This window comes from Acanthisitta chloris, unplaced genomic scaffold, assembly GCF_000695815.1.
Source record: "Acanthisitta chloris isolate BGI_N310 unplaced genomic scaffold, ASM69581v1 scaffold16227, whole genome shotgun sequence".
NCBI classification, from domain to species: Eukaryota; Metazoa; Chordata; class Aves; order Passeriformes; family Acanthisittidae; genus Acanthisitta; species Acanthisitta chloris.
In genome coordinates, this window is record NW_008682174.1 from 2,505 (window position 1) to 22,392 (window position 19,888).

A 19,888-nucleotide genomic window follows, 5' to 3' on the forward strand; every position below is an offset into this window, starting at 1 on the left:
TAAATGAATTTAGCACTTTTGCTCTTTAAGATGGAATTAGGAGAAGTATCTTTTTAGTCTTGACTCATGTGTTGCAGATTGCTTGCTGGAATGTGGTATAAGTATTCGTAAAATTTGGACTTTACACTAGAATGACTCTAGTGGAAGGCCAGAGGAGGCCATGAAGTTGCTAAGAGGACTGGAGGACCTTCCCCATGAAGACAGGCTGAGAAAGCTGGGGCTGTTCAGCGTGGAGAAGAGAAGGCTGCGTGAAGATCTCATTGCAACCTTCCAGTATCTGAAGGGGCTGCAGGGAAGCTGGAGAGAGACTCTTCGTTAGGAACTGCAGTGATAGGACAAAGAGTAATGGGTGCAAATTGAAGGAGGGGAAATTTAGATGACATTAGGAAGAAGTTTTTTAATGTGAGGGTGGTAAGACAGTGGAACTGGTTGCGTATGGAGGTTGTGAATGCCCCAAACTTGGCAGTGTTCAAAGCCAGGTTGGATAAGGCCTTGAGCAACCTGGTCTAGTGGAGGTTATCTCTGCCCGTGGCAGGAGGGTTGGGACTACATGATCTTTAAGGTCCATTCCAATGCCTTAACATTCTATGATTCTATGACTTGTTATGCTTATATTTCTCATCTGGTTTTACTTCATTAAGAGTATGTAAGACAGCTTTTGGTCCTCATCAGTTAGAATTCTAACATACATGGAATGAGCAGAATGATAATGGTCTCGGTTGAAGCTGTTTGTTCAGAGTTTGGAAACTGATACCTAGTTGATAATTGGAAAGCCTTTCTCTTCTTTTGCTATCTTTGAAGCAAGGCTGAGCAGGTGAGATCTGCTAATTAAGAAGCGCAAAAAAAGTTTAAAGCAGTATGTAGAGATGAAACAGGTGCAGGTAGGGGACTTGGAAGAGTCTTTTGGTGTTTTTTAACAGTACTGTCTAGTATACATCTGTGTGATTTTGCACTTAAATACATCTTGATAAAATGATTAATGAAAACCACTAGAATTGTGCGTGATATACTCACCATATGTTCTTGTTTGCTTAAAAAACTATTCTAGAATAATGAACATCTAAGTCAACTTGTCTGTCTTGGTTTATCAGAGTAGTTAAGTGAGACAAGATTAAAAATAACTTAGCTCTCTTAGATCCTCTTTCGTTTTTTCAGTGCATAATTCAGACTTTTAAAAAAATATATTTCTTAAATTATGGGAAATTACATTTGCGTGAGTTTATATATTTAGTACAAGTAAATATAAAATAAACACAACACAGAATTTTTATGTGTTTGTTCAAGTACTTTTTATACAGATGTGAATCTTTTTGACAAAATTACTAGTATGAGTGTAAAGATGGATTTATTTGTAAGTAACCATTTGAGTGTGTTTCTGTCAAACATCGAGGATGAGTATCTTTTGATCACTAAAAGGTACAAGATAAAACAGATAAAAGTAATTGTTAAAAGTAAGATTTGGTGTGTGCTGTTACAGGCTGTGGTTTAACCATGATCTAATAACTTCACATTATGCAAATTTAGTGGATGCTGTGAAATCAGGGTGTTTCTGGGAATGTGCAGGTATTTTGAAGCTGTCTTTCAGATGTATATATGTCTTTATTTCACTAAAAGGCATTTTTTGTTTTTATTACGCATGGCTTTCATGGTTTTTCTCTTAAATGTAAAGAATTATACCACAGGCAGCTTTCTCTTTTGACAGAGATAAATTAGAAGCAGAGAACAAACTGTACATTTGCATATGCTTTTCCTCTGATGTTTGACTATGGAAGTAGTATATAGGGATATGACTGCATATATTATGCAACTCTGGGAATTGTCATCTCTTGGAGAGCCTAGCCAGTAAGGATAAAGTTAGTTTTCAGTACGTGAATGTAATTTTTAATAGATGCACATTATTTGCTGAGGTGGGTCCCAGAAACAATGTGGGGATGCCTTCTGAGGAAAAACTGTGAAATTCATGTTGAGTTTAGCATTACATGACTGCTTATTCCTTCTTAGTATGTGTGCTGTGCTTTTGAAATCATACAGATACTGGAATTATTTCTTTCCTGCTTCTGTTTCTTAATGAATTCAATGATTACATTTTAATATTTTTTTATTTTACAAGTAGACTTTTCAAACAGTTCTTTTAAAAATATTTTGGAGAGCACATCCGTATGGGGGTACTGTTGGAAGAATGAAGCGTGATTAAATGCTTCAGATGACGATATAACAAGTATTATCAAAAAGCTGCAGCAGTCAGGTGATGTCCCAGTCTAGACAGGGGCCTCCAGCACACAATGGACATTGGCCTGTTGGAGCAAGGCCAGAGGAGGCCATGAAGATGATTAGAAGGATGGAGCACCTCCCCCATGGGGAAAGGCTGAGGTAATGGAAGTTGTTCAGCCTGAAGAAGAGCAGGCTTGAGTGTAACTTTATTGTGACCTTCCTGTACCTGATGGAGCCTACAAGAAATCTGGAGATGGTCTTTGTACAAGGCCGTATAGTGTTAGAACAAGGTCATTAGGCTGAAAGAGAGCAGGTTTAGATTGGATATTGGGGTGAAATTCTTTACAGTGAGGATGGTGAGGCACTGGAACAGGTTGCCCAGAGAAGCTGTGGCTGTTCCACCTCTAGGAGTGTTCAAGACCAGGTTGGATGGGGTTTTTAGCAACCTAGTCTAGTGGAATGCGTCCCTGCTCATTGCAGGAGGCTTGGAACTAGATGATCTTTAAGGTCCCTTGTGTCCTCAGGATGCTCAGGTCTTGTACTAATGATGTATCAGAACAAAACTGATTTAAATGTGAATTCAAGGAATGTCTTTTGTATACATCACTGCAATATGTAGTTTTCTCTTGCAAACCTTTTATGCTTTTCCTGTTGCAGTTCTTGCTTCATTTTTTTTCCTGCTTAAGGAATATAACAGCTGTATGGGTGTTATCTTTTTCTCTTACTTCTGGACTAGGAAGCAGAAGTGGTAGTTTTATGACAATACAACACTCCTAAGAGCAATCAACTTGTATAATTTTCTTTAGGGGATCATCCCTTCGAGAAAAAAAGAGTAAATGCGCTTTAATGTTAATTGGAACTTCCTTCTGAAAACACTGTTTGTGGTGGTGGAGTCTTTGGGCTCCAGTGAGAAGAAGAAAAATTCACATGTCATTAAGTGCCATTGCCATTGAAAATAACATGCTTCTGGAAAGGATTGCATTTCCTAACTGAAGTATAGTTTGGGATAATAGCATCTCTAGTTTATTCAAACATGGGATTTGTAGTGTTCCTGAGAGTTTGAAATCAGAGAGGTCACGGGTCTTTTGTTGCTTTATCGTGTGGTGCTACTTTTGCCTAATCTACTTGCACTGAACATATGGAGTATTTGAATTTGGAGTAATCCTTCTGAAGAAGTTGTGACAGCAGAAGAAAAAGTGTTAAAGTACCACTCCTTTTTGCTTAACCAAACATAAACAAATTCTTATGTAAGTGATGAATAAGGACCCTTGCAGGAGGTCCTAGATAAATACCTCCAACCATAGGGAGGAACAGGTGGGAATTTAGGTTTTGTAGAACTGGGGGTTAGCCTAGCTCCTCTCCCCTTTTAGGATGTGCCTGTACATAGCAATTAGTTGTACCCTGGGAACAAGCAAGAGGCATGTGTGCTTTATTACTCGTGTTTGACACCATTTTTATTTGAATCTTGAGAGATGCAGCTGGTGGATTGAGGACTTTGGTTTCTTGGTATTGGTAGCTGCAGAAGGAGCAGGAGCTCTCTTTAATCTTGTCTTATGTGCATGCATATGAATACACATGCAGGAGGAAGCAGACAAGGGGACTGAAGCACTGATGGATCAGTCCTTTGGGAGAACAGATTTTTCCTGTAAAAGAAGCAGTAGGCACTGAGATGACAAGGAAGGCACCCTGTGGAGGCTACAAGAGCCGGATTACATATAGATTATACATGCAAAGCTGAGTGGCGAAGTATTAATCACCTGGGCAAATACTGAGTTTCTGCAATTTCTTTTTTCATCTTGTATATTAATAGCTATACAGTGGGCATTTTTGTTTGAGATAGAGCTTTCTTTTTGCCTGCCATTCCTGGTCCCTGTCCTAGTCTTTTTTTGCATGCTCTGCATAAAGAGTCCTGATTAGTAAGATCTCACCAGGGCTGGATCAGTTTGATGTGACTGTGTGCTGGTGTTTTGAATTCAGGCAGTAATTGTCTAAAAGACTCTATAGGCATAGTAAACTTAGAGGTTAGCAAAATAAACTTTGCTGATTTTTCTTGTTTGATAATCATGCTGGTTATACTGAGAGGGGCAAAGTAAGGACAAACAAATGGTGTTGCTCCTGCAACATTCAAACCAATGCACATGTAATCAAACAGTGAGACAAGTGGTCTGTAACTGGACTAACGGAGCTGTGAGTGTGTCATCGGAGTTGTGTACCAACCATTGGCCTCAGCTTTTGTGTCTCGGGGGAGAATTTTTGTATGACTTTGTTCCTTTCTAAACAGAAGTGTAAGTTTCCCATTGGTAGCATTCTTTTTATATTTGTGAATTCCTTTAACCTGTATCAGAGTTCCTGGTCTTAGCTGTGGTAGTGTTTCATGATTTAAAAAGTCTCTGAAGGCAGACTGTCTAAATATGGAAACATATGCTTTACGATTAAGCATTTTTCCTGATTGCATGCCAGTATTTCATGCACAAAAATTCAATTTGTTCATGCAGTTGTGTAATTCTACATTCAACCTTGTAAGCAGTGTTTCCATGTGACGGTGTTAAGGCCGTATTTTTGTTACTAAAATAAGTGTAATTTCTGTTGAACACTGAAAAGTGTAAGTCAGTTTATTTTCTTTCAGAAACTCACGAGTGATTACATAAGCATTTTTTGCAGTCTTCAGTGAGGCTTTTTGTATAATTTAAAAATAATAATAACAATTTACATAGATGACACATATTTTACTAAACTGTAACAATGATGTGTTTTTTCTTCCCCTCCAGGAATTGTGGTGCTTGGATTAAACAGATCTTATGCCAAGAATGCACTTAGCAAAAATCTTGTAAAAATGGTAAGTGAAAAGAATAATTTTTAGTATAAAGGTGAAGTATTGGAATGAAGCACTTTAAAAAGTGTTTGGTTATTCCCCTTCCTCCTTTTCTCTGTAGATGTCAAAAGCTGTGGATGCTTTGAAATCTGATAAGAAAGTACGAACTGTTATATTCCGGAGTGAAGTCCCAGGGATATTCTGTGCTGGTATGCAAACTTAATTTTCCTGAGAAACTGGAAATCTGTATCTCATATTGCACACACGAATAAAGGCCCAGATTCCAAGGAAACATGTTTTTTCCATGTATTTGTCTCAGTAGCAAACAAAACATTTTTGTATGCTTTTCCTCAATTTCTAACAAGAACCAAATACTGGGTTTATTCTTTCTGTGTCATAAAGTATTTCAAGATATATAATAGGTTATTCATGGTGGTGAAAAGTCATTTAATTGAACTCCTAGAAAGTCTTGCATGTCCTTCAGAATAAGGTCCTAGTAATGCTAGAGGCCGTATGAAGAGGCTTCGTAGGAAGCTGTGTCAAACCTGTATTTTGCGCATGTTAAAATGAACTGTTAATTAAAGAAACATACATGAACTTAAAATTTCATGATGAATGTGAGTGTTACTGCAGGCTGAATATATTCTCAAATTAGAAACAAAAGAAGCCAAATCAGAAAGCACACCCCCCAGCCCACATATCAAGCAGTACATTGGTCTTGCCAAAGTGCTCAGGAAAACAAAAGCTCTTAGCTACCAAATGCTGGGAAACAGAATTTGTCAACATGTCAAGATCAATTGATACAACAGTATCTTTTGTGGATTTCAAGTGAATAGCCTCCTTATTTTCAAATGTTCCACCCAGGCCTTACTTTGTTCAAATTTAATTTAAATCCATTTCAAACTGAAAACAGAAGTAAGTCAGTTTGTTCTTTCTAATGTACGAATAGAACTGTGAAGAAAGAGGAAAACAGTTCTGAATTTTTTCCTTTCTGATCATTAATGTAGTAATTAATATAATTATTTCAGTTTTAAATGCAAAATAGTTCTTCCAGTTTTTTACATATGTACCATACCAAGATACTTTTAGGTGAGTTTAAAATTCTTTCTGTTGTTTTTAAGCAGTCTGTTTTTATCCATATACAGTTTGTCACACAAGACTTGTGAAAAGAATTGTCTTGAGAAAAGGGAGTAATCTATTCAGTATTTAGTAACACATATAAATAGGTTAAATGTGTGGGTATTAACAAGCATATTGAATTTAAAGGTTGTATCTTGTTTTAAACAAACAAGTTTTAAAGATCAATTACTAGTAATCTCATGGGAAAAAAGTTTGAAAGCTGTAGTTTTTAAACTGATGAAGAATGCAGCATCAGACCAACATATGCAAATGGGGTTTCAAGTTAAGTGTCACGTGCTGCAGATAAAAAGGTAGTCCTTACCTTAGCTGACATTTGTTATCAACTGTTGGGGTTTTTTTAAGCTTTATGTAACATTCTTGAATTTTTATGATAGTGTTGTACAGGAGAGCAGAAATACTGATTTTGAGGATCCCAGGTATGCTACTAGTATTGCATTTATAAGCTCCCAATACTTTTCCAGTATTCTTTGTTGGCTATTAAGAGCTCATTAGGTATTAAGATTTAACATAGTCCTTGTTGCATTCTTCTCTGGCTTTAAAAAAAAGGCAACTTAAAGTATGTATATACAACTGGCCGTAGATAAGATGCAAGGTTGGTTATGTCTGGGCATTAGGAAGGAAAGTAGACCCTGAAAAGAAGACTGTGAAAGACAAGGGCTGGATAGCGATATCTGGCTCTTAAACCAGGGAGTAGAGATAGGTTGTGGACTAGGTGTCTGGCAAATTTTAAGCAACTGATGGGTAAAATGAGAGTCCTAAGAAAGGAGACTCCTGCAGCTAAACCAGTGAAATAAAGGATGTTGCAACAGTGGTAACTGAAATTCAGGGTGAACCTGAATACTTGAGGGAGAGTTTGTCAATGAAAATAGGCAGAAACTGCTCAGTGGATAGATTGACTGCTTCGGTAGATAATTTTAATTCTAAAGAGAATGGAAGTAGAGAAACCATAGTGGGATGTGGGGAAAACCTGGTAACAGCTTAGGGAAGTAGGATGAAGGGAGGAACATACTGGATGTAAGAATGCATTTTCCGGAGGGGACTCAGGAAATTTGGCAGAACAGAAGAAGACTTATTCAAACAAAGGGCAATGTGTTGTTTCAAGAACACTTAATTTCCTTAAGATATGTAAAGATCATCTTGTGAAATGTCACATTTTCTAATGCATTGTAGTGCTATTTAGTTAGGCTAAACTTGAAATGTTTGTTTTACTTTATTTTTGTGTTTCCTCAATTATGTTTTCTGGCTTGCATGTATGGGAATGTAAGTTTTTTAAGATACATTTTTATGATGTTTTTTTTGACCACATTCTGATGCTTTACAGACTGCAGATTGAGGAACTTTGTCCTAGATTGTAATTCCCTTTTATGTGTGGAATGAAATCCAAGGTCATTGAATCTTGCCATTCCTCAGCTATCAACAAAAATCTGTGAAAGCCACAAGCCAAGTGTCGTGTTTCTTTCTAAGGGCTAGTCCACAAAACATGACATCCAACCGGTTTTGACAAAATAGCATTGTGGCTGATGAAAAGATTTAAACTCAGATGATGACTGATGTGATTCCAAATTGTGGAATTTTCACATGATAAAATGGGGGGGAGAGAGAAGAGGAATTGTATAAAAGAGTATAGAGATGTTCCAGCAATCCTATCCTTTCACTTCAGCACAAAAATTCTCTTTGAATCTTTCACTGCAGTTCTCTTTGTATCTTCTTTCTTATACTCCATACATCCATGTGTACAGAACGTTCCTCATTAATGCTCCAGTGCTGATCAAAAGGGACACCTAGAAGCCAAAGAATAACTTGACTTGCATTATGTCTGAGGGCTTCTTGCGTTTCCATTAGAAATGCTCTGTCACTGAGTCACTTCTCTGGCTCAAAACCAGTAAGTAAAGTGTTGGCCTGGTGAACACGTGTGGCTGGTCCTGGCCTGTGTAAGCTGATGCTGTGTACCTGCCCAGTTCTACAGCCAAAGCAGGTGAGCCTGTACACAAGTCTTTTTATTCAGTGTTCCATTCTTGAGGAAGGCACAGTTTTGTGCATAGAATAAGGCAGGTGTCCCATGGGTAAAACGTCTGTGGTCAAGTAATTCCGGGCTGTGCCGTGTTCACACAAGTGGCTGAATTACATTCACATAGGCAGTTTAAATAGCTTCATTTTTCATTATTAATGTAATTTTAACTTAAGTGTGTTAGTGGTATTGCTCAGGTAGCTTTCATGAGCAGATTTTCAGGATTTTTCATCTGGAAAAAATTTCTGAAGTGTGTATGCATAGGGAGATAAGGTAATGTGAGGAAGGGAGGAGGGAGTGTTCACACAGGTTGTTGCAAAACCTGATTTTGGAGTGGCAGTTCACAGAATCACAGAATGGGCAAGATTGGAAGGGACTAGAATGGGGTCAGGTGGTCCAACTTCCCTGCTCAAGCAGGGCCATTCTCAAGACAGTCTTCCAGCTTCTTCTGATTTTAACTACATGAGGTCTGAAAGGAGGCACAAATAAAATACATTGCCCAAGAGCTACTTTTTATGTTTTTCGAAGTGCTTGATAATGTTTGAGGTCCAAAGAGCTGAACAACCTAATATTGCACCTTAAAACTTTTGTTGTTCTGTTTCCTAAGGCTTTGGATAAAAGGCAAAATAATATTTATAGAATTTGTAATGATTATAGCATTTTACATTTGGAAAAGTTGTTTTGGCAAGCTGAAGCCTGCTGCAGGATTCCAAGTCTTCTGCTTTCCCTCCCCTCCCATCTTTCCCAGTCTTGTCGGTGTGTTTGGTGGTGTGAAATGCAGATTATGCTATATTTTACAATTGCAAACTATGGATATTTGAGATTAGGTAATATTCTGAGTAAACAGTTTTGTATGTTGATGGTTGCAGTGATAAAGAAGCAAATTCTTTTACATTCTTTTCGTTCAATCTTTTCACTTGTTGTTCCTTGTACTACTTCCCTTAAGACTATCATGTTCCTCCGACCCACATGTCCTGTCAGGAAGGCACTTGCATATGTGTTAAAAAATTTATTCCTCATGTGTTTGTCTCAGAGAGTAACTTACTGGCCTATAGTCCAGTGGATCAGTTTATGGCCCATACTAATAAATAAAACCCCTTGCTGCTGTTTTACCATTCAGAGCAGTTCCTCTGGTGCCTGGCCAGCCAGGACAGTTGCTTAACTCCGACTGTCCCAGTCCACTCAGAGATTGTTTCTTTCCTAGAAGTCCACATGTGGATTGTCAATTTCCCTGCATCCATCTGTTCATACACAGAAAAATTCTGCCTTCTTATAAAGGAGAAGAATGAAGTGCTGTGATTCCCTTGAGATAGATCACTTTGGCGTTTTCTCTTTTTTTGCATCCTAACATAGTTAGGAGATCTTTCTGGAACAAGAACTTGTAACTTCTTGATTTTTTTTTTTTTTTGTGACTGTGTTTAGACTATGAGTGTTAAGAACAGTCTCTTCAATGTTCTTGTTTCAAAGTGAACTGGACTAACTGAAATAGAGGCTGTGAGATTGATGGGTTATTTGCTTTGTGTATGTGTGCCTACAAAGAGACTGAGCTTTGGGACAATTCTTAGTTATTTGCAAAAATGTTGTTCTTTGGAGACCTTATTTCAGAAATCTTTGAGACATATCTGAATATGGACAGTTACAATTTTTTTGTTGAAAGTGTCTTTCAAGAAAATTTTAAAAATTTGGGTGTTGAAGCTCTTTATACCACTTTGACCTAAAAGTCACTGTAGCCTGGCCAGTAAAACCCTCTCTTGAAAAAGCAGAAGTAATCCTTCTGCCAGCAAAAATTTGTCATTTGAATCTGTGGTGTGAGTAAGGCCAACCCCAATGCTTTTCCTGTTGGCATAAATTGTCTGCATCAGAATTTTATTTCCAGCAGGGCTGAATTGGCTGTGTGGTTCTACTTCCTGGCTGCCATTTCCAGCTGGTGTAGTTCTTCTTGCAGAAATTTATAAAGCAGATAAGCTGGGTAGAACAGATCCTTGAAGATTTCTTTGTTTATGAGGTTATATTGTGGAGCAGGAGAGGAGTTTGATAATAGCTCTCAAATACTTGACCTACTCTTATTCTTTTAGAACTAGCAGGAGTAGTAGGGAGGTATTACTGTGTGTGTAGTCTGCTTTTTCCCTGTAGCCTCTGTTAACCAATCAAGGCAAGAGTGTATATTTTCCAGGGCATTAATGTCCTCCAGTTTACAGCTCCTGCACAGAAACTGAGAAGAGAGTTTGTGTATTACTCCACTTTTCCACTCTGAGGATTCTGATCACAAATGAAAATATTTTAAGTGTCTTCTGAATATTTTTGTTGCTGTACATAAATTTGATTCCCAAAGTAAATGCCTTCAGATGTAGACTGTAGTTAGGCTCTTTTTTTCATTCCAGGCTTTCACCAGTGTTCAGACTCAAACTGATGCTAGCTGCTTGTAGGCTATTAGGCTCACTGATAGTTGCATTTCCCTTACAGCAACATGAGTTACCTGAAATGTGGTCAGCTGTGTGGCAGCTATGTCTTGTGAGTGTGTGATTAGTAAGCTGTTAAGTTTTGATTCTACAGCTTGCATTTGTCCAGTGTGGGTGATTTTACTTCTGAATTTTGTTTCTGATGTTGTGGTTTTTCTGAAAGAACTAGTTCCTGTCATGGTTTTCTAGAGCACATGTTGAATAACTGTGCCAATAAGGAGTGCAGTTAGGGTTGTGGTTTGATCCCCTAGTCTATACAGAAAAAAATTCTAATAAGAAAAATTGATTTAAGTATCTCTCTTTTGGAAGTACCTCAGTCAGCTAAATCCACATGTTCCTCTACCTTGTACCCTGACAATACATACTGAATTTCAGAAGAAATTGGAATTACAGTGGATTCTTGAGAGCTAGAAAAGTTGAACAAATGTTTGTTCCCAGCCTTCACTGTGGCAGAGCTGCTGTGTATCTAATTGATTGCTTACATGATGTATTAGAATGTCGTCCAGATACATTCAGCAGGTTATGAGATGCATGGTATTCTGCCTAAGTTCACCTTAACCTTATGGGTAATTGTAGAACAAGTCCTGGGAAATTACCAAATAAAAATTGCTTTTAGTTAATGCAGCAAATAATGGCACAGCAAATAGCTGCTTGCAAAGCTACGCCTCAAAAATAAATTAAAAAAACATACATACGCCTTTTAGCTGCAGGAAAAAAACACAAATGGGAGGTTTCCAGGAAGTTCTTCAGTAAGAATATGAGGATCTACCTATGTTCATTTTCTTTGTCTTTCAAAGACTGATCCATTCCATTTGAGGAGGCAGGCACAAGGAATGGCATAGGAAGTTGGGTGGGACTGTTCTTAGCGGTGCAGTCTCTAAATCAGTGTCTAATCAGCTATGAAACTTTAATCCAAGACTTGTCTGCCTTCTCATTGGTTGTTGCAATGCCTAACTTGAGAAAACTATAGAATTTGTTTTTGATACATTCAGCTTTCTGAAAGTCATTCTGTAGTTGGGAAGAGAATTTTTAAACCAGTATATTAGTTTACATGGCAAGGTTTTGGTAGCAGGGGGATAGGCTCTCTGAGAGAGACCAGGAGCTGTCCCTGTACTGGACACAGAGCCCAGAACAGATCCATGGCTGCCACAGATGAGTCTGTAAGTGATGTTGGTGGCCCCTCTCTGATAACATATATATAAAAAATGGTAAAGAACCATGTGCAGAACCAGTGAGAGAGGATTGAGAAAAGAATTAGAGAGAACAGCCTTGCAGACACCAAGATCAGTAAGAAGGGGGGAAGTACTCCAAGTACCAAAGCAGAGATTCCCTTGCAGCCCAAGGATAAGACCATGGCAAAGTAGATTGTCCCTCTGCAGCTTATGGTTCCCTCTGCAGCTCGTGGGGGACCACTCTGGAGCAGATATCCACTCTGCAGCCTATGAGGAACCCCATGCAGAAGCAGGTGGATGCCCTGAAGGAAGCTGCACCCCATGAAGAGCAGGTTCCTGGCAAGAGCTGTGGAGAGTAGCCTATACAGGACCAGATTTTCTGGTAGTTGAGCCCCATAGAGAACCCACACTGGAGAAGTCTTATTCTGAAGGACTGTACCCTGTGGAAAGGACTTATGCTGAAGCAGTTCTTGAAGAACTGCGTCCCATGCAAATTACAGAGAAGGACTATATCACATGGGAGGGTTCCTATGCTGGAGCAGAGGAAAAGTGTGAGGAGAAAGGGGTGGCAGGGCTGAAGTGTTGTGGTCTTACTGCAAGTCCCATTAATTACTCCTTTAGTACCAGGAGCAATTTATAAAAATGTTATGTTTCTGTCTACGAGGGACTCCATTCTTCCACTGAATGAAGACAGCTTGAATTGAAAGTACTTTCAGCTGGTATATTCTTGTCTCCTATATCTAGGTTTTGCTTAGGCTCCACTGGAAGTAGAGACAAATTTACGTATAGCTAATATTGCAATAGCATAAAACTTTCAGAAAAAAATAGTTTCTGGTAATTGGATGTATTCAGCTGGGATACTAGTTGCAGATATTTCCATGCAATTTTTCTTCCTTTTTTGGTCTTGAATGAGCTGTAGACCATAACTCACTGTGATTTGTGAGCACAAAATAAATAACAAATGAAAAATCAGGCCATTGGTGAAAGATAAATTATTAAATGAGGCTAGAGAGTCATCTTTTTAGCAGTATTTTTTCCTTGATTGATGTAATTTTGAGATTTGCTTTTTCAAGCTGATGAAATAGAACATCTGACCATTCCTTCTCTTTTGTGACTTGTGACATCTGTTTAAAAAATGGAGATATAAAGGTTCATTGATTTCAATAATATAAGCATTATTCTTTCTCCTTCCCCATTAGAACTTACGCCATCTTGAACTCGAGATCCATGCTATTGTTTAAGATTTACCAAAAAAGCCCAATTCTGTCTGAGTTGGTCCTCTAGTTATGTGATGATTCTTGTCAAGCAGAATCAACATTTTTGCAGACACTGATTTTACAGGAATGATCAAGCTCGTGCTTCGCTAGTATAAGACGTAACTGAAGGCTGGACTCTCTAATACAGTCACATGGAAATGCAGCACCTCCTTCAGTACTTCAAATGTGGAGTTATTTTATGTGATTGATATCTGTCTTTAGAACTAATTCTGAGCAACAGAGGGTTACACTATACTTGGTGCCATTCAGCTGACTTATGTATACTGGGAAGTATAAAAGCAGAATTAAAGTGTATCTTTGGCTATTGAAGAACATAGTAAGGTTGTGGTAAGTTTTAATTACTGATTAAAAATAATATTTTTAATTATTCTGTTTTAATAGTTTAATGAATTGTTTTAGGCTTATAATCCATGGCAGCAAGTGAACACAATGAATGCAATATTTTCTGGAAATAGTTTTTTTAAGTGAAAGCCACCTTAAATACTAAAAATATTAAATTCTAGGTAAAAGATATACTTCTGAGGGAGTGGCATTTGATTAATTCTTTAGTTTATCCAGGGGAGAGTAGCAGGAAGTGGGAATGACTTTCCCAAAGCCATTAAAAGTTACAAAAGCATGGGAAAAATTGATCAAATCGAATGCCTAAAATTACTAAATTGAAATATTAGGTACAAATAATTTGTTGTGTTCTGGGGAAGTAGTCACAAAACATAAATACACTGGTGATAGGAGGAACGTGTTTGTTTGGATTCTGTGTATGGCAGTCAGAGTTGTTCTCCAAGGTATCCTCTCTTTTGAGTAGCTGTACAGTAAACCGAGGGAGACAAATGTCTGAAGGATACACTTGGCTGGTTTTGAGTTCCTTTCATACAAAGGAATATAGTTTATACTGAGTTGAGTAAAAATTCTGGAAGTGCATCTTGCTTTTTAAAATGGAAAATAGAGGATATAAGCCTAACTTTAGAGCTAAGGCTTTTATAACCAAATGACTGAAAGTCATTTCATTCATGAAAATAAATACAACCACGTAGCTTACAAATAAGCAAATGAAATAGGATCCCAAACATCTGGAGAAATGCAGTTTCGTGAGATGCTTGAAACAGACACAATGCTCAAGATCTTTTGGATGGCTACAGAAATGATACAGAAGTCTCTTGAGCAGAAATGTGTAGTGACTTGGTGTGCAGACTTGATACAGGCAGGAGCTGTGGAGAAGCACCCTCAACATACCCCAGAATTTAAATGAAAGTGATGTCTGGTCAGGATGATTATGAAGCAGTGAAAGGTACCTCACCTGAGCACCTGGAATACAGAAACATGCATACAGGCCTTATGTAGAGTGCTATAATAAATCTTCAAATAGTGAAGTCTTTTCTGGAGTGTATTTACCAGAATAGACTAAATTAAAATGGAAAAGATACCAGATGGATGCAGAACATTTTATATTGGGAAAACTGTGTTCTGCAGCTGATGTCGTTAGGTATTTGGACAACTTGTTTTCCCTGTCGCTCTTATAAAGAGATTCTGCTTTCTGGATATAAAATTTATCAATTTTTAAATTTCAGTATTTAGAGAATAATCAGAAATGGTTTTGCTCTGTATTTGTTTGTCTTCTTTTTGTAAAATATGCTTCTCTGGGGTTTGGTCCACAGATGTCTTTGGTGGCGTCACTGGCTTATTGCAGCTTGTGTTGCTTGGAAATGTGTCTTCAATGGCTGTGTTATGTATGTGCTGCAACTGCAGTGCATTTAATTTTGATTTTAAAAAACTGTTCTGTATTACTCCAGGTTTATACAAAACCATGTTTTCCGGGTTACATGAGTAGATGAATTTCTGCATTTCTTATACTTGTTTGGGTTGTTGGGTTCGACTTTTGAAATATAGTTCTTGTGGCACTGCTTAGTACTGCCTAGGAATTGTGTTGAGCTTCATGCACAGCTACTTGCTGAAATGCATCATACTATTTTTTCACTTTTTTGACCTGTATCACTGAAGCATGTAATTAGATGATTACTGGCATACATGACACCATGTAAGAAATTTCTGTAATTACCTGTGTGTTAGAGCTGTGTAGATGAACTTGACTGGTGTAAAAAAAAAAGACTTAACTGGAAACTTGCATAACTATTACTAGACTGCTTCTGGTGTCTCTGTGTGCAGATCAGAGTGTGAGGACTGCAGGATTCAGTGCTGCTGAAGCCTTTGTTTCGGTAGGGTAGACTAGTGGAGAGGATGCTGTATCTGAACAGTTTTGTTTCTGTTGAAGCGAGCTAAGTCTCGTTGATATGCTTGATATTCTCCTGTTCACGTTAATCCTTAATAGGGCAGAACTTGTCATCTTTAAGCAAGCTATAGACTGTATAGATTCCTGCAGCTGTATTAAAGCTAATAACTGTTGATTTAATGTCTAAAGATACAGGAATATTTGTGCAGTTATCATCGGTATCTTTAGGTTCTTTGAAGTCATCGGGCAGTTCAGATGAGACCTCTGATATTGTTGTATATATCACCTTGTATGTATCAGCTTTATGTTCCTCTCTGTAGGTATTTTGAAGTATTAGAGTTATTTCGTGGTTGATGCATGCACTAACAAATGCTTCAAGTACCAGTGGTCTTATCTTACTAACTTGTACTGGGCGTGGCCAGGCTAGAGTTAATTTTCCATATAGCAGCCCTTATGGTGCTGTCTTATAGGTTGGTGGCCAAAACTGTGTTGAAAAACCACCACATTTTAATCTGTGACTGAACAATGCTTGCACAGTATCGAGGTCCCCTGTCTTTTCACTGTGCCAGTCAGTCAGCTGAGGGAGAGCAAGAGGCAGGGAGGGGACACAGGTGGAACAGCTGACTTGAACTGAGCAAGGGAGTATTTCATAATTATGACCTCATACTCAACATTAAATCTAGGGAGTTGTTTTTCCAAAGGAGTCTTTGCTCAGAACTGGAGAGGCATTGGTCTGCTGGTGGTAAATAACGTGATTTTGCATAATCTCTTTTCTTCTTTTTTCCCCCTTGTATTTATTAAACTGCCTTTATCTCATTCTGCAGGGTGTGCGTCCCCTCCTCTCCCCCTTGCTTTTGCTGTTCCTTTTCTTCATCCTGCAGGTGCAGAGTGAAAAAGCAACTGAGTGAGGGCTTACATGCTATCCAGAGTCAGACAACCATAGTTTTGTATGACATCAGACATGAAATCTGGAGTCATTAGCTGCGTTAGCTCCAGAAATGTCCTGTATGGCAATGAATGCCAACAGTACTGTAATGTTACCTTACTCCCTTTTAACTTTGCTTGAGAGATGCTTGAAGTCACTTAAAGCCTGTTCCAACAGGTGTTACAGCCCTAGAGGGTTATTCTTTTTTCCTATTCTATTTTCAGAATGTAGGGGTGAACTCTTAACTTAGAACTGTGTATTTTGGGAGGTGCTCTTTAGCTATTTTTAATTCAAAAGTACCTTTAGGACTCTTCAGGTTGAAACACAGGTTTTGGAAAAAGATTATTCCTGTGATTCTGGCCATTAGCAGTTTGCACAAACTTTGAGAAATACTTTATGGAGATTATTATTGTCACTGCTTTACACTTGGACAGTTGCAGTTTTTGACTGGAGGTCTGGAATTGCAGCACCTAGAGTATTAGATTATGAATTTGAGATACATTCCTAACTTACAAAATGTTCTTTGTCTGTATTTCTTTATAGGCCTGCACCAGCAATGTGGTTTTGCTTTAAGCCTTTCATTTCAAATCTTGGAATGGAGAAAAGGTTCTCTATATTTAGGAGTGAAAAGAGTCAACTTTTTTAGTTTAGTGTCCCCTTCCCCTCCCCCGATCTCTTGAAACCTGGGTTTGTATCCTAACTGGCATTAAGACAGTTTAGGAACTTTATCTTTCCAACCTACTTGCACATTTCTGTAATAAATACTTTATTCGATTCCCAAGACAACTTTTCCTGTTTTGAAATAGAGTTTTATCTATTGCCCAGAAAACACAGAGGACTGTATTACATGGAATTCTGTCTTTTTGTAATATCAAATTGTTCATGGTTTCGTGATGGTAACAGGTTAGGAGGGGTGTTGAGCAATTTGATTGAATCCAACCCAATCCCTGGAGGTATTTAAAAGACATGTAGATGTGGCACTTAGGGACATGGTCTAGTGGTGGAATTGGCTGTGTTATGTGGATGTTTGGACTCAATGATCATGAAGATCTTTTCCAGGCTAAATGATGCAATATTTGTATGATACGAGACCTATTTTAACATGATTATGGTGGAGGGTAGCTATTTTAGTTAATGTAATTCTCACTCTTTTCATCTTCTTTAAATCCTAGTTAAAAGAAAGCAATCACATCTTTATATGCATAAATTCTGTCTCTGTTATAGACTGTCTTACACATTCTCAAAAGTTGCAAGCTTAGGTGTTTGCTTTAGGTGCTGCCTAGAGCTTTTGCTACAGTTTCTGAGCACGGACAGGGATCCATTTTTTTTGTCAGAAATTACACTCACTCATCCATGCTCCACATGAAATGGTTGTATTGGGTTTGCATGGCCAGGTTTTGTTAGCAGGGGAACTGCAGGAGTGTCTTTTGTGAGAAGCTGCTAGAAGCTTCCCCATGTCTGTCAGAGCCAGTGCCAGTGCTCCAGGATGGACCCACTGCTGGCCAAAGCTGAACCAGTCAGAGAGATGGTAGCACCTCTGTGCTAACTTTAAAAATGTGGTTTTGAAGTGACTAAAACGATGTGAAGATTGCTTTAACAGAAAGATACAGATTATTGATTAGCCCCCATCATACTAAATGGATAAGGATAACTTTTGGCTAGGCCTTTGCTACCCAGGACATCACTGGTAAATGCATTTGTTCTTAGATGAGAAGCTCAGTTCTTTTTACCTTCTATTAAGTACCTCTTAACATTCGACTTTCCACTGCAGTGTCTGAGGTCTAGATCCCTTACGCAAATAGTAAGTCAATTTTAGTAGTCACTTCCATTTGAAATATGCATGTCATATCTGTGGATATTTGTCATGTTGATTTGCTAAGAAAGGATGCTGGTTTTCTTCTCAGTTCTCTGAGGCAGGTTGTCACAGTGCCCTCTATGAGCTAAACGCTTTACCCTGATGTGCTAAGTGCCTATGGCACCTGATTTCTTTATTGGTGAGGGAACTGAGCCTGCTTTGCCATTTATATCCTTAGCTGAGAAAACCTGCTGGCAAAAATAATCTGATCTCATGTGCTTGGTGGTAATGTGTTCTAGAAATAGAATACATGTGCGTAACACATGGAAAAAATAGTTATTGCGCGGTAAAGAATTCTTTTTGACTAGCTTTTGAAAAGAATAAATAAAATGATCATGTAGCAGGGGTACTTAGACATGTCGGAGACTATCACATTTTCATCTTGAGAAAGTTTGCAATGTCTAGTCTCATATCTTCTTTTATAAATGGCCTAGAATAGCACACAATGCAGATATATATATGTGTGGGGTAATTGCCACAAATATGAAGAAAAACTTTCAATAATTTAAATTTTTACTTACTCTTCTCTTGTCTTTGCCTGCTGCTTACACGCGTTTCCTTTAAGAACACATTTGTTATATATTTCCTGCAGTAAAAGATTTTTTTGCAGCATCTAAATTAAATGTGCAGCTCCTGAAAACTAGAGGGGAACAAAGTAACTGAATTCACAAAAATGTTGCATAGAGTTGCTTGTTTATACACAGTTATAATATGTTCATGCAGTGATGAAGGATAATGTAGAGACCTGGCCATAGTGAAAATGGTATGAATATTCTGTGTAGCTTTTTTTATTTATATGCAGTCTGTGGACAATTTTTTGTGCCTTTAAAAGGGTTTTTATTTCTAAAAGTAATGTGGGTAATATGAAAATGAGGAAATTCTGAAATTTCTCTTTTGATCATTTTTTCCTTTAAAAATGTTTACTTTTTTAAACTTTTTTTTTTTTTTTTCTGTTGGTTGTTGTTTTCCTACACCAGAACAAATTGAAATGATAAATAAAAGAAATACTGTGAGTTTTGGTCAGATTGTGCCTGTTTTAACACAATAAAGTCCCCCAAAATTATAAAAAGTTGCAGATAGTTAGTTGCCTGTGGTGCCCCTCAGCATCTTCCGGCCTAATGTAGGTAGTGAATACCTAATGTAGGTATTAATAGTGAAGCATCAGGGTTTTGCAGGATATAAAAAAATTTGGGCCAAAACAGTATTTTCTTGATATTTTAATATTTCTTTGTGGAGTGCTTGTCACCAGCTGGAACTTGCTGAATGCATGTGGATGGACATGGTTTTTAAGCAATCAAGCTCTGGGCACAAATACCACCAATCTGTATAGTTTGTTAAGCCCCTCCAGATGGCAGGTAATACTCCAGTGTTGGATCTCCTTTCCTTTCCTTTCTTTCTCTGAAGTAATTTGCTGACAAGTCTTTTGGATAGTCTTAAAAATAGAAGAGATCAAATATCTTGAATGTATTTTAATATAACAAGGTCTTAGAATTGAATTTGCAGTTTTGGTGCTGAAGATATATTCAATACGTGGGAAATTTTGCTATTTGCAAGCACTTTCATTTATTTTTCTGAGTTACTTTGAAGCCTTTGGGGACACTGGGAGTAAAGAGAAATACTGCTTGTGAACTGGTTAACTTGGTGCTTGTGAGAAATAGAATTGCAGCTGTTGTTTTCATGTTTGACTTTTGTGTGAACACAGGATAATTAAGAGATGTTTCTGCTCATGGCTCAAATACCAGCTCTTACTTTCATGCATTACTGTGTAGAATGGCAAGACTTTGGCCTTGAGTGCTATGAGCCAG

At 37.9% G+C, this 19,888-nt stretch overlaps 1 protein-coding gene across 1 annotated transcript in view; it reads left to right on the forward strand.

The window, feature by feature from the left end:
* Nucleotides 1-4,979: 4,979 nt before the first annotated feature.
* The window catches only part of LOC103805763 (methylglutaconyl-CoA hydratase, mitochondrial-like), a gene marked incomplete at both ends in the record, with an annotated part of 40,737 nt that continues 25,828 nt past the window's right edge, over nt 4,980-19,888 (forward strand). The window contains 2 exons of the mRNA XM_009078424.1: nt 4,980-5,047; nt 5,145-5,232. Coding sequence (XP_009076672.1) covers nt 4,980-5,047; nt 5,145-5,232 — 156 coding nt within the window. The remainder of the gene's footprint in view (nt 5,048-5,144; nt 5,233-19,888) is intronic.